General features: G+C 44.2%; 1 protein-coding gene across 1 annotated transcript; it reads right to left on the bottom strand.

The window, feature by feature from the left end:
- Window positions 1-7,013: 7,013 nt before the first annotated feature.
- On the bottom strand, window positions 7,014-8,562 carry EAH_00019530 (hypothetical protein, conserved; the record flags this gene model as incomplete). The annotated part of the gene is made up of 3 exons (XM_013397284.1): window positions 7,014-7,238; window positions 7,452-8,046; window positions 8,321-8,562. The coding sequence occupies 3 exons, from the start codon at window positions 8,560-8,562 to the stop codon at window positions 7,014-7,016; spliced, it is 1,062 nt and encodes a 353-aa protein (XP_013252738.1).
- Between the last annotated feature and the right edge of the window lie 3,357 nt (window positions 8,563-11,919).

Raw genomic sequence — 11,919 nt, 5'->3', positions numbered from 1 at the left:
GCCTTTATCTTTTTTGTGTTTGTTTAGTTGCGTGTTTAGTTGTTTATTTATGTATCTATTTATTTATTTTGTTTCTTCATTTGTTTATTTGTTTGCTTGTTTTATGTTTATATGTTTGTTTGCCTGCTTGCGTCTTCTAATGTTTATTCGTTTATTTGCTTGTGTTTTCACTGCTTATTTCTGTTTTTCATTTGTTTGTTTGTTGATTTCTTTTTTTGTTTGTTTCTTTATTTCTTTGCCTGCCTCAATTTGCTATTTCAGTATAGAATGCGTATTCGTATATTATTTAAGTACGATATTCATAAATGCATACATACATATATATATATATATGCATATATGTAAATATATATATATATATATATATACATACATATATATATACATATTTCCATATGTATTACCTATGGGGTATTTATTTTTAATGTAACATATAATTATATTATATATATTTATATATATACATATATACATGAGCCCTATATATACATTGTGTATATTATTGTACTACTATGCACTGATAAAAGTTATGCGTATATATATATATATATATATATATGTATATATATATATATATCTGCATAGAGAAAGTTTGTATGGGGTGTAAAAGAAGACCCTTTGCATGCAGTGGGGTGTACGTACAGCGACAAGAATTACAACAAAGTTTTTAAAGCCTCTCCAATCACTGGCATCATAAACCCTCTAGAAAGAACAAAGACATCACAAACGAGAAGAAGCAGCACTCTGTCTACTCAGGCGTCAGAGACAGGCGAGTTGCGAAACCCTCAGGGATTAGGGTTTAGGGTTTAGGGTTAGAGGGATATGGTTTAAGGCTTGCTGTTTAGGGTCTAAGCTGTGCGGTATAGGGTCCAATGGGGGTTTTAATCCGCATGCTAAGTTTCTTCAGTTGTATGTATGGCCTACGGTTTAGGGTTTAGGGTTTACGCGCGTTTGTACACTTATTTGATTGATTTATTGATAAACTCTTTGCCATTGATTTATTAATTGTTTGTTTTCTATTTGTTTTACTTTTCGTTTGCTCATTATTTAATATGTTTTATGTGCTTGTTTGCTTCCTTGCAGCAGCAGCAAAAGAGCAGCAGCACCAAAACCGCAGCGGCCCCTTGAGCCTGTCTCCTTTGTCTTCTTCTATCGGTTTATCTTCTTAGGGTTTGTTATTGTTATTTTATGCATGTTTGTTTATTTTAATGCAGATAGCTGGATTATTTAACTGCTTTGTAGTTTGTTGCGCTATGTGTTTATTTGTTTTCATTTGCTCATTTGTTCTACGTTTTTTTTTGTTTATTTGTTTTGTTTTATTCGTTTATTTGTTTATTTCTTCTATTGTTTTATTTGTTTACTTGCCATATTACTGTCCTATTCGTATTTGTCCAGTTGTCCTTTTCTATTCTTTTTTGTTTAGTTGTTTTGTTGCCTCACTTAGTGTATTGCATAAATAAATAGAAGAGGCACCTGAGCATGTCTTGTCTCTTTGTTTATTTCCTTGTTTATTTGTTTATCTATTTATTTGTTTTGTTTAGTTGTTAATTTGTTTATTTGTCTGCTTATGTGTTTGTTTGTTTGTTTGTTTGTTTGGTTTTTTTGTTCGTTCTCAGTATATCACAGAACCTATCTCTGTATATTTGTTGTTTTATGCAGCGGCTGTTTGTCTGTGTGCTGGATTTGCCGGCTTCTTAAATGCTTGTTTGCTTGTTTGTTTTCTTCAGGTAGTCGACTGAATGATTTAATAATAAACAACTTAAATAAACACATTCAATTCGTTTTTAAAGCAGATTAAATCACCTCAACGCATTGGGGTGTATGGCCGCCTTCCGGCTGTATGGGCACCAGTCGGGTGTATGGGTAGCTCTGCGGTATATGGGCAGCTCTGGGATGTATGGGCACGTCTGAGGTGTATGGACACCTCTGAGGTGTATGTACACCTCAGGCTTACCGCCCGTCCCTGCGTCGGCTGCTCAAGTAGTCCAGTCAAGAGCCGTTATACCAACCGAACAAATTAATTTGCTAATTAGCTAGCTAGCTAGGTAGCGCTTTCGCTAGCCAGCAGCAGCGGCGGAGACGCCGAAAGAGACGGCTGAGTACCAGACGGATGCCGCTGTATAGCGAGCAGCAGTTAATTCGTAATTTAGCGATTTCGCAGTTAGCTATCCATTTACCTAGCTAGCTAGTTAGCTATGTAGCTAGCTAGCTAGCTACGGTAGCCAGCCCTTTGGCTAGCTAGCTAGCCAGCTATTTAGCCAGCTGGCTAGCTGCCTACACGTAGCATAGAGCAAAGACTGAGCCTGTCTACCTAATTGCATTTCTTATAAAGATGATCTCTACACCTCCTGCAGCTGTATGTAAAGCTCAAGGTCAGGTGCTGCTGTCTGCCGCTCGACAGCGCTAAAACCCCAAACCCTAAACCCTAAACCCTAAACCCCAAGCCCTAAACCCCGGTTGTCAAGCCCTGATCCGTAAACCCTAGCAATTGGCCCCTGAACTCTAAACCCTAAACCCTAAAACATGAGATGACTGAGCTCGCTGGACTCTGCGCCGCATGCGGTCTCCAACCGAAGGCATTCCTAAACCCTAAGCCATAAACCCTAAACCCTAGACCTTGCGCTTTGCCTTAACGCGCATCGCTAAAGACTTGTTTGTTTATTGATTGCAAAGCAAACCAAGAGGAGACGAGTGCCAGCAGAAAAAGAAATAAAAGAAACAAACGTCAGCGGGGGGTGGCTTAGGGCGGCGAGGAGACTGAGAATTTCAATGTATGGCACCTGCATAACAACAAAGAGGAAAAACAAAAAAACAAATAAAGCAAATAACGTATTAAGCAATTATATAAAAATTCAGTACATATATGTTATATTGTATACACATATATATATATATATATGCATATACATAAATATATATACATATACATATATATATATACATATACGATCAACGCTTCAGGCAGAGACAAGGACAGAAATACAAAGACAAAGACAAAGACTAAACAGAAACAGAACGCATGCAGGCAAGCACGAAGAAAGCAAACAGTAGATATATGTCATCCGCAAGCTATATATATATATATATATGTATGGCTATTCAGACGTGTGAAGAGATAAAAGCAAAGGCAAATATAACAACAAATAAACTTGAGGTGTATGTACACCTCAACAGGGTCAGCTCACTCGCCGTCTGCTGACCCCACAACGCATGCAAAGGCCGAGGGAGAAGCAGCAAGGGCACAAATGTTGCTGCAGCAAAACAAAACAATAGCAGCAGCAGCAGCAGCAGCAGCAGATAGTGGTGCTCTTGCGTAGTGGCGAGAGACAAAGAAGAGAACAAAAAGAAGAAAAAGAGTAAACTATGGACTTCAAGAAAAATAAAGAAGACAAAATAAAGACAGAGAAAACAACAAATGAAGCAAGCATGCAACGGAGGCAAAAAGGAGACAACAGAAACAAAAGAACAAACAGAAGGAAAAGACAAAGGCAAACAACAACACAAAGACAGCAACCGAGGCCAAGACAAACAAGAGAAGCACAACGAAGACAAACAACAAAAACCCTAAACAACAAAAATAAGAAATAAACAAGGAAAAACAAACAGCAACGGACGGAGACGAACAAATAAACAAAAAATAAACAACAAAGGACAAACACAAACAACAAAAAACAAAGACAAAGGCAGGCAACAAAAAGCAAAGACAAAGACAAAGGCAAACAACGAAAAACGAACAACAAAACAACAGAGACAAGAACAAATAACAAGCAACATAGGACAATAACAAAGACAACCAACAAGCAGGAAGAACCAACAGAGGTGAAAAAAGGAGTAAAGAAGAAGAGCAGCGAATCCAGCGGCAGCAGAAGAGAAAGAGAAGAGGGAGAGACGCCAAAAAGGATTTAAATGACAAATAGAAATAAGAAAGGAAACAAAAACAGAAAAAGCAAAATAAATATAAGGACAAACCGTGAAAGCCTGTTGCTCTGCGAAGGCGGAAGGCTAAAGGAGACAGACGCCCCAGTGTATGCATTGAATAAACGAAGAGGAGATCCTTGTTCTGTTTAAGGTGACAAAACAACAAAATAAAAACAAACAAAAACAAGAAAAAGGAAATAAAATTTAACCAACCCGCTTACTGCTAGAGGGAGGGGGAAAAGGAAAAGACAGCATTATGAAGACAAAACGAATACAATAAAGCCAATATAAAAAAACAATAAGGACAATGTAAAATAATAACAAAGAAAAAAGGAATATAATAAGGATACTAAGAAAATCATACAGACAAAAAGAATAAAGAAAACAAGCACAAGGACAACAACAAAGAGAAAAAACAAAGACAGTCACAAATGCAAAGACAAAAAGAAAAAGCAGAGACAAGGACAAAAAGAAAGGAACAGAGATAATTAAAAAAGTAAGACAAATAATACAAAGGATACAACAAAGCAAAGAATAAAGATAAGAATACAGATAATAAGATGAAAAAGATAAAAAAGGACAAAGATAATTATTTTAAAATTATTTTTCTTAATACCACTCCCAGCGATAGAAGCAATAAAGGCCTCTGACTGCAAAAAGACAGAAACTGCCCTTCGGTCGCCTCTGTTGCCCGTACGAATAACAAGGAACTGCAGCAGAAGCAGCAACAGTAGAAGCAGCAGCAGCAACAGCAACAGCAGCAGATGGAGCAGCAAACCACTCCACAGTGGAAAGAGAAGATTGAGCAGACGGAAGTAAACAGCGCCAACAAACTGCATGCAGTTGCGAGATGACAACCCTGTTGCTTCTGCCAATCTATTCTCGTTTCCTTCTCTCTCCTTGTCTTTGTTTCAACTGCATGCCTGCCCATGTGTACGTACACACCAAAAGGAGTCACTCAGCAGGAAAAAAAGCAAACAAGACAAAAAAAGCAAAAGAAGAAACCCCACCTGCTCGCCCTTCCGCACATCCCATATCCGCGAGTTGCCGTCGAATCCACAAGAAAGCAAGAACCTGAAAAAAGAAAAAAAGAAAAGGAGTAAAATTAATCAGCAAACAAATAAACAAATAAATAGACAAACAGATAAACAAACCGATAGATAAATAAATAGGCCCATCAGACAGCCCACGTGCAAATGCACAAACATGTACAAACAAAAATGCATCTGCACATATATGCCGTACAATTGCAACACATAATATATAGATATATATGCATATATATATGTATATACACATATATGTATATGCATATATATATGCATATACACACATATGTATATATTTGTATACATATAGCAATATGGGAGAGTAAGGTATTTTTTGTAAGTACGATGTGGGTGAAAAGGAAGAAAAGAATTGAATATAAAAAAATAAAACGACAGGCCAGAAACGTCCAACAAGAAAAAGCACAGCGGGAGAAACAACGCATGCACACCCAAGCGGCAAAAACGACCAGAAAGACAAGACAGAGAGAAGAAACATAACAGAATAAAAGACACCTCGCCAATTCACCGCAAGCAAACACAAGTGGTAGGTGAGGTGTATATACACCTCAATGAGGTGTATTTGCACCTCATTCAGGTGTATATACACCTCGATGTCTCCTCACCTCCCCGATCGAGACCACATGAGGGAAGTCACTGGCATCCCGCTGCAAGAGCAGTCGCACAATACACTAAACCCTAAACCCTAAACCCTGAATTTGAAGCCGTCAGTTCACCGTCAGTCATAAGCTGCTTGTACACCCGAGCCTGCACTCGCGGGCATCTGTCTACCATGTAGCGGCCCCCGAGCAAAGAAAGAAGAAACTTTTAATTAAAACAAAATTCTATCTACTCACTTGTGCGCATCAGGAAGCCGATTTACCAGCAGCCCCGTCACGCCGTCGAAGAACTGCATATACACCCCAAACCAACCCCCAGCAGCAGCATCAGCAGCAGCAGCAGCAGCAGCAAAAGCAGCCCTAGCAGCAGCAGCAGCGATAGTAGTTGCAGCAGCAACAAGACGTCACTGATCCCTGCAGCTAATCCTTTTCCCTCAAGTTGTAATCTCCCCAGCCCCCCCCCCGGAGCAGGAGGCTAACCATACACTAAGTAGCACATAATGTACTTAATCAATTTATTTATTTACTTTGTTTACAATCATACATGAATGGTGCCGTCTTCACTGGCAACTGCGAGTACCGTTCCGTCTTGACTGGGTTTGATATCTGTTAAGGGGCCCCTCTGGTGTGGAGAGGGTCCGGGGGCCCCCCGGGACCCGGGGCCCCTTAGAGAGACAAATGCTCTTAAAGTATTTAAATCGTAAAGACGCACAACAGGGTGAGAAGTGCCTATATACAAATACTCCCCACAGGGGTGCGGAGCCAAGCAAGTAACGGGGTATATGTCGGCGAGGGTTGCTGCGGAGGCAGAGAACGAAACAGAAACAGAAAAAGGAAGAGATAGAATTAAAAAAGCGATAGAGGAAGGTCTTTTGTATTAGCTCAAACAGACTGTAAAAGGCACATACGAAGGAAGAAGAAGAGCAGAGGAGAGGGGGCTGGACGTAGCAGAAACAGAAGGAAACAAGAACGAGAAAATAAACAAACAACTAACAGAGGAAACATCAAGACGAAAAAAAGGATACTCAAAATGCAAAAACAACAACGACACCAGAACGCCCAAAGACAACTGTGTGATAAACGAACGAGGCAATAAAACAGCTGCTGCTGCCGCTGCCGTTGTTGCTGCTGCTGCTGCATACCAATGGGCCCCCCTGAGGGTTTATTTTTGGTGGTGCTGATATCAAAGAGTTTGACAGTGCTGTCAAAACTCCCGCTAAAACAAATTCTCCTGCAGTGCAGCCCAGTCCCCCAAACCCTACGCCCTTAACCCTAAACCCTAAACCCTAGACCCTAAACCTTAAACCCTATACCTTGCAGTAGAGGGTGTAGTGTGTTTGCGTTGCGTTGCTAGAGCGGAAAGGTTTAGGGTTTTGGGGCTTATGGCTGCATGCGAAGGGAGGGTTTAGGGTTTAGGGTTTTGAGTCAGTCACCTGTCTGGGCTGATGCCGAGACAGCTGACGGGTCCTTCGTGTGTAAAGAGGGTTTTGGCGTTGCTGCTTTCAGGGGTCCCCGGGGGTCCGCCAGCTCCAAATTGCGAAGGGCCCATGGGAGCCCCCTCAGCTGCGTTGATAGAGGCAAGCTGCACCGATCCGTTGAGGAAACCAGCAGCAACAGTTGTCATGTCTTTGCTGCATGCAGTGCTGATGCAGCTCTAAACAGAAGCAAGAAACACCAGCAGCAGCAACAGCAACAGCAACAGCAGCAGCAGAACGAACCCTTATAGTTCTGCTGCGGTGTAGGTGCAGCGCAGATCAGTTGCAATTGCTGCTACGGGTCCCTTCCTATTTCTTTACATCTCAGTAACGTAAACCCCCCTCCCTCCAAACCCTTTTTAACCCTTTCTTAAAACAAAAACAAAGCTCACCTGCTGCATAGAAAAGGAGCAAATAACTTTCGCCATCATGCCTCCCTCAGCACCGTTCGCCATCTCAACGCCGCCTTGGGGCCCCCCTAGGGGCCCACCTTGGGGGCCCCCTGGGGGCCCCCCTTGAGAACCAGAGTAAGGATTAAATACAAACTGCCGCTCCGCCTCAGTCATGCCTGGAACAGGCCGTGTACGTAGCGGCTGCCACTGAAGTTGCTGCTGCTGCCGCTGCTGCTGGGATGGCTCTGGCGCAGGCGCCGCCTCCCCTGCAGTGGCTGCTGCTGCTTCAGCTGCTGCTGTTTCATCTGCTGCAGCCTCTGTTGCTACTGCTTCTCCAGGCCTTACACCTTCCTCCCCAGCGTTTGGTGCTGCTACATCTTGCGCTCCATCTGGGGCTTCTTTTTTCGGCTGACGGCCCAGTAGCAAGTCCTGTGCGGCTGCTGCTGCTGCTGTCGCGGCTGCTGCTGCTGCTGCTTCCTCTTGCGAAGGCTGGAATGCAGCAGCCTTGAAAATAGAGAACAGCAAGTCTGGGGGCAGCAGCGGGTTCGCTCGCAGGTGCATAGCAGCACACAATGCCACAGCCACCTCGTTTAGCCTAGAAGAGCAAACACCAGCAAAATGCAGCATAGGCGAGACACTGACACCGCAGCACACGAAGAGGCATTTGCATGAAAAGCATACAGAAGTGCTGCTTCACCTGCCTTTTTCTGTTGTTGCTGCAGCAAAACCTGCTGCCGCTGCTGCGGTTGCTATGGTGTTGGAGTTGCACGAGGCAGCAGCAACGGCAGCAGCAACAAGGATAGCAACAGCAAGAGGAGATCGTGAGTGCTGCAGCAGCCGAAACAATAGAAAAGCCTTTGCTTGCTTACTCGTCGTCTAGCAGCTGCTTCGCTACAGCTTCATAAAATGGAATCTTGAGGGGGTGTAGCGACACCGCAGGCTCGTTCGTTATCTGGTGGTCATTTGCATGCACTGCTTCTTCTGCTGCTTCCATAGAAGCGTCCGTAGCCTCTGCTGAGATGAAATCTGTTGCAATTGCTGCAGTGGGGCTCTTCAAGGCCGGGGCAGCAGCAGCAGCCCCCGTCGCTTCCTCTTTCATGCAGATCTCCATTCTGCTGCTAAACGGGAGATACAACAGTTGTGTAGGGACCCATCAGAGAAAACAAAGGATACCTAATAATAGTAGAAAAGAAGAAACTTCTTTTGAGTGCAGGTCGTACAAGGCGAGGTGCTAATAGCCAATCCCAAGCAGTGAGGAGTTACTCCTCTTGCCAACTGCCAAGCGCTCTAGCACTGTTTGCTGCTGCTCCTGCTGATGCGGCTGTTGAAGTTGGATTTAGCAGCAATTAAACTAGCGTTGATAAAGAGAGTCCTAAGAAGGAGAGAAGGGGGCAAAAGGGCAGCCATCGAATCCGTGACCGTGAACTACCCACAGAAAAGTGAGTCCAGAAGTGGCGTTGCGTCTTCCTGGTTCTTCCCTGGGTTGACTTCAGAGCAGAAATTGATTTAAATCGAAAAACTGTTGGAAAAAAATAGATGCTAACGGCGAAAAGACAACGGGGCTGGAACCACCCAGCCCCAGCGGGCCCCATCGAATCTGCAGTGAAAATTCTTGCGAAAGGAGGGCGCCAATTTGGTTCTTGAGGTGTATATACACCTCAGCATGAATTTGTGCAGTGAGGTCTCAACGGCAGTTGCAGAGCGGAATAGAAGGAATAAAATGCTTACAAAGTCACAAGTTCTAGCAATCATGCATAAAGTATGTTATGAGCATGCACACGCGACAAAGTCAATGTTTCCGTAAGGTTGTGCTGCGATTTAAACAAGGCAGACTCCTTTTGTTTTGCTCCGAATGTTGTTAAAACATTCGGAGCAAAACAAAAGGAGTCTGCCTTGTTAATTCACAAGGAACCATGCCTTTCTTTGTGAATTAACAGATCGCATTGCTTGTGTGCCTACACCTGCGTGTATATTCGCAGACGTGCTTTCTCCGTTGGTATGCGCGTACACCTGGTGTGGCCCCCCACTCGCCTGTGCATGCGTACAGGCCTATATGCAAATATGCATGCACGTTATGCACAAATATAGGCATTCACTTCTAGTTGTGAAGTATCATGGAGAGGAACATAGTTCAGCGGTATATCCGTTCTCGCACTCAGCTCCCTTGCCCGCAGCTCAGGCCCCCTGAGTGAGCACGATGGAAGGAGGCCGCTGTTTTGTTAGATTTGGTTGGAGGTTTGCAGCGTTGACTTGTCCTAACAGCGGGCTGCAACACTGGATGCGTGCATGCACAAGCATGCGGCTATCAGTTCCAGCCAAAGCCGTGCATGCTGCATTATTTGTGTTTATTAAAGATAGCCTACTTCCGAAAGGGTCGATCTTCTTGTTTTGCAGGCTAGCTATGCCTTTGAGGCACGTACAGTTTTGCAAGCAGTTGGGTTCTTGGCCAAACTACACCCCAAAGCATTCTGTCCCGTCGTGATTTTATGTAAGATCATGTTGTTAACGAAACTAGTGCAACAGACAAATGCGAACCTTCTAGACATTCCACATTTGCTTAGCAGTGCCTGTCCATAGTTGTGTGCAGCATTTGGGTACTGAAAGTCAAGGAAATGTTTAATAGTTTTATTGGGGCTTGAGTTTGCCTATGGGAAATGAGCCTTGGAGTGCTTACACGTAGGGTTTCCTGTGCAGCAGGCGTTGCAGAGAAAAACCGTGGAGGATATGGAGCCTCCTCTTCCCTCCAACCCCACGTCCCTGGCGCTGTGCTCAGGATGCCTAAACACAGGAGTAGAAGCAAACTGTTTTCCAGGAACACCTATAATTGGAGTGATTTCGTAGTTGGTTGGGGTTTTAGTTCGCCCATGGAAAATGAGCGTTGGAATGCCTACACGTAGGGTAAGCATTCTCTCTTCACCTCAGTACGGTTATAGGATAAGGTTGATGATTTGCATTTACACTCTATAGGGCCACATACACCAGTGAGGCAAGCGCGAACCCCGAACCCCACGCCTCAGAGGGACTCCCTCATCGCATTGGGAGGGAGGGGGGGGAGGGGGTCTCCTCAGCTCAGCCACGTGTATTTGAAAAGCCTACTCTCTGTTTTATGTCACTTTCACGCTTTTCCAGAGTTCAATGAAACCGAACGACAGCCAACAGGAATTTCCTCGGTCTTGCTTCCGGCTGCCCTCCGGAACACAGTTGCATCGATGCATCCCTAATGTCGAATCAAGGACAACTTGTTTGGATAGAGACCGAAGATTGAGCCGTCAACAATCACTTCAGTCGTGCAGCATTCTCTCCAGGGCTCCTGCTCCCTAATTTGTAGAAGCCCTTCTCCAGAACAACCGATGGTAATGATGCGACTGTTAATGCGTTGCTAGGAGAGCACTCTTAGCAACTCGACAACACGAGAAAAACACAAAATTATCGCTTTTTCAAGACGTTTTCAAAAGGCAAAATTTCCTTGTATGGAAAGTAGCCTGTGCGCCGCAGAACATATCGTAAGATACTCACGCAGTTAGTTTTCTTCCCACCCTGAGCAATTCGGCATCTTAGGACTGCAGCATGGGGAATAAAGTCTTGTGGTACTAGACAAACAATGGGCTACTGCCATTATACGTCCTGGCCCCACCTCGCGCTGAGGCTTTCCGCGAAGTGTACGATCATGCTGTAGCTGATCATGGCGGGGTCAATGAAGTAGTGGGGAAAGCGCCCAGTTCCTCATGGTGGTTTAAGATAAATCCCTTAGTAGATTATTGCTTCCCTATCTGTCAGAAGTATCGGTACGCCCACATATCAGGACTAATGCAGACTCGCCAGGACCAAAAACAAGACGGGAAGAACCTGGATTTCATAGTAGATGTGACACCGCCTACATCATTTGGATGGTATGCCCAATCTGTGTTGCTGTTTCGATCGTGTGAATGGATGTACAGCCCATCCCTCCATTCGAAATGGGTTGCTGGAACACGCCGATTTCTATGCCCTTCCCCGAATGGCACGTAGATAAGGATCGAACACGGCCAAATTTTTGTAGTGTAGCAATGCCTGAGGTGATAGTCCAGCCGCGACATCACAAAACTGCGCACCGCATCCAACTTCTCTCAGGAGAGGAGCTCTGATCTGAGATGCTTAATGATATCCTTCTTCGCCTTGCTAATGACGCGAAGGATTTGGCTCTGTTACAATGCAGTGTCTAGAGCATCTTTGACCCCCAGGTACTTGTACGCCTCTCCCACATTCACCACAGCCAAGAATTCCTTTCCAGCTTTAGTTGTACCGGGTCAGATCTCTGCTTGGCCTTGTCCACCTTCCGTCCCAACGTAGGTGGGTAAGTAGTAGCAGCAGAGGGTGCTGTTTACTACAGGCTGGGCATTGATGCCGTCCATTGAAGGAAGCCTGCTACCACTTGGTGAAGGTTGCTGATGCCCTTACGGGTGTTGGAAATAGTTTCCAAGTCATCTGC

The sequence above is a fragment of the Eimeria acervulina genome, genomic scaffold, assembly GCF_000499425.1.
Source record: "Eimeria acervulina Houghton genomic scaffold, Eah_scaff132, whole genome shotgun sequence".
Taxonomy (NCBI): domain Eukaryota; phylum Apicomplexa; class Conoidasida; order Eucoccidiorida; family Eimeriidae; genus Eimeria; species Eimeria acervulina.
Note: the sequence above shows the minus strand (reverse complement) of the source record. Positions and strands in the feature narration are given on the sequence as shown.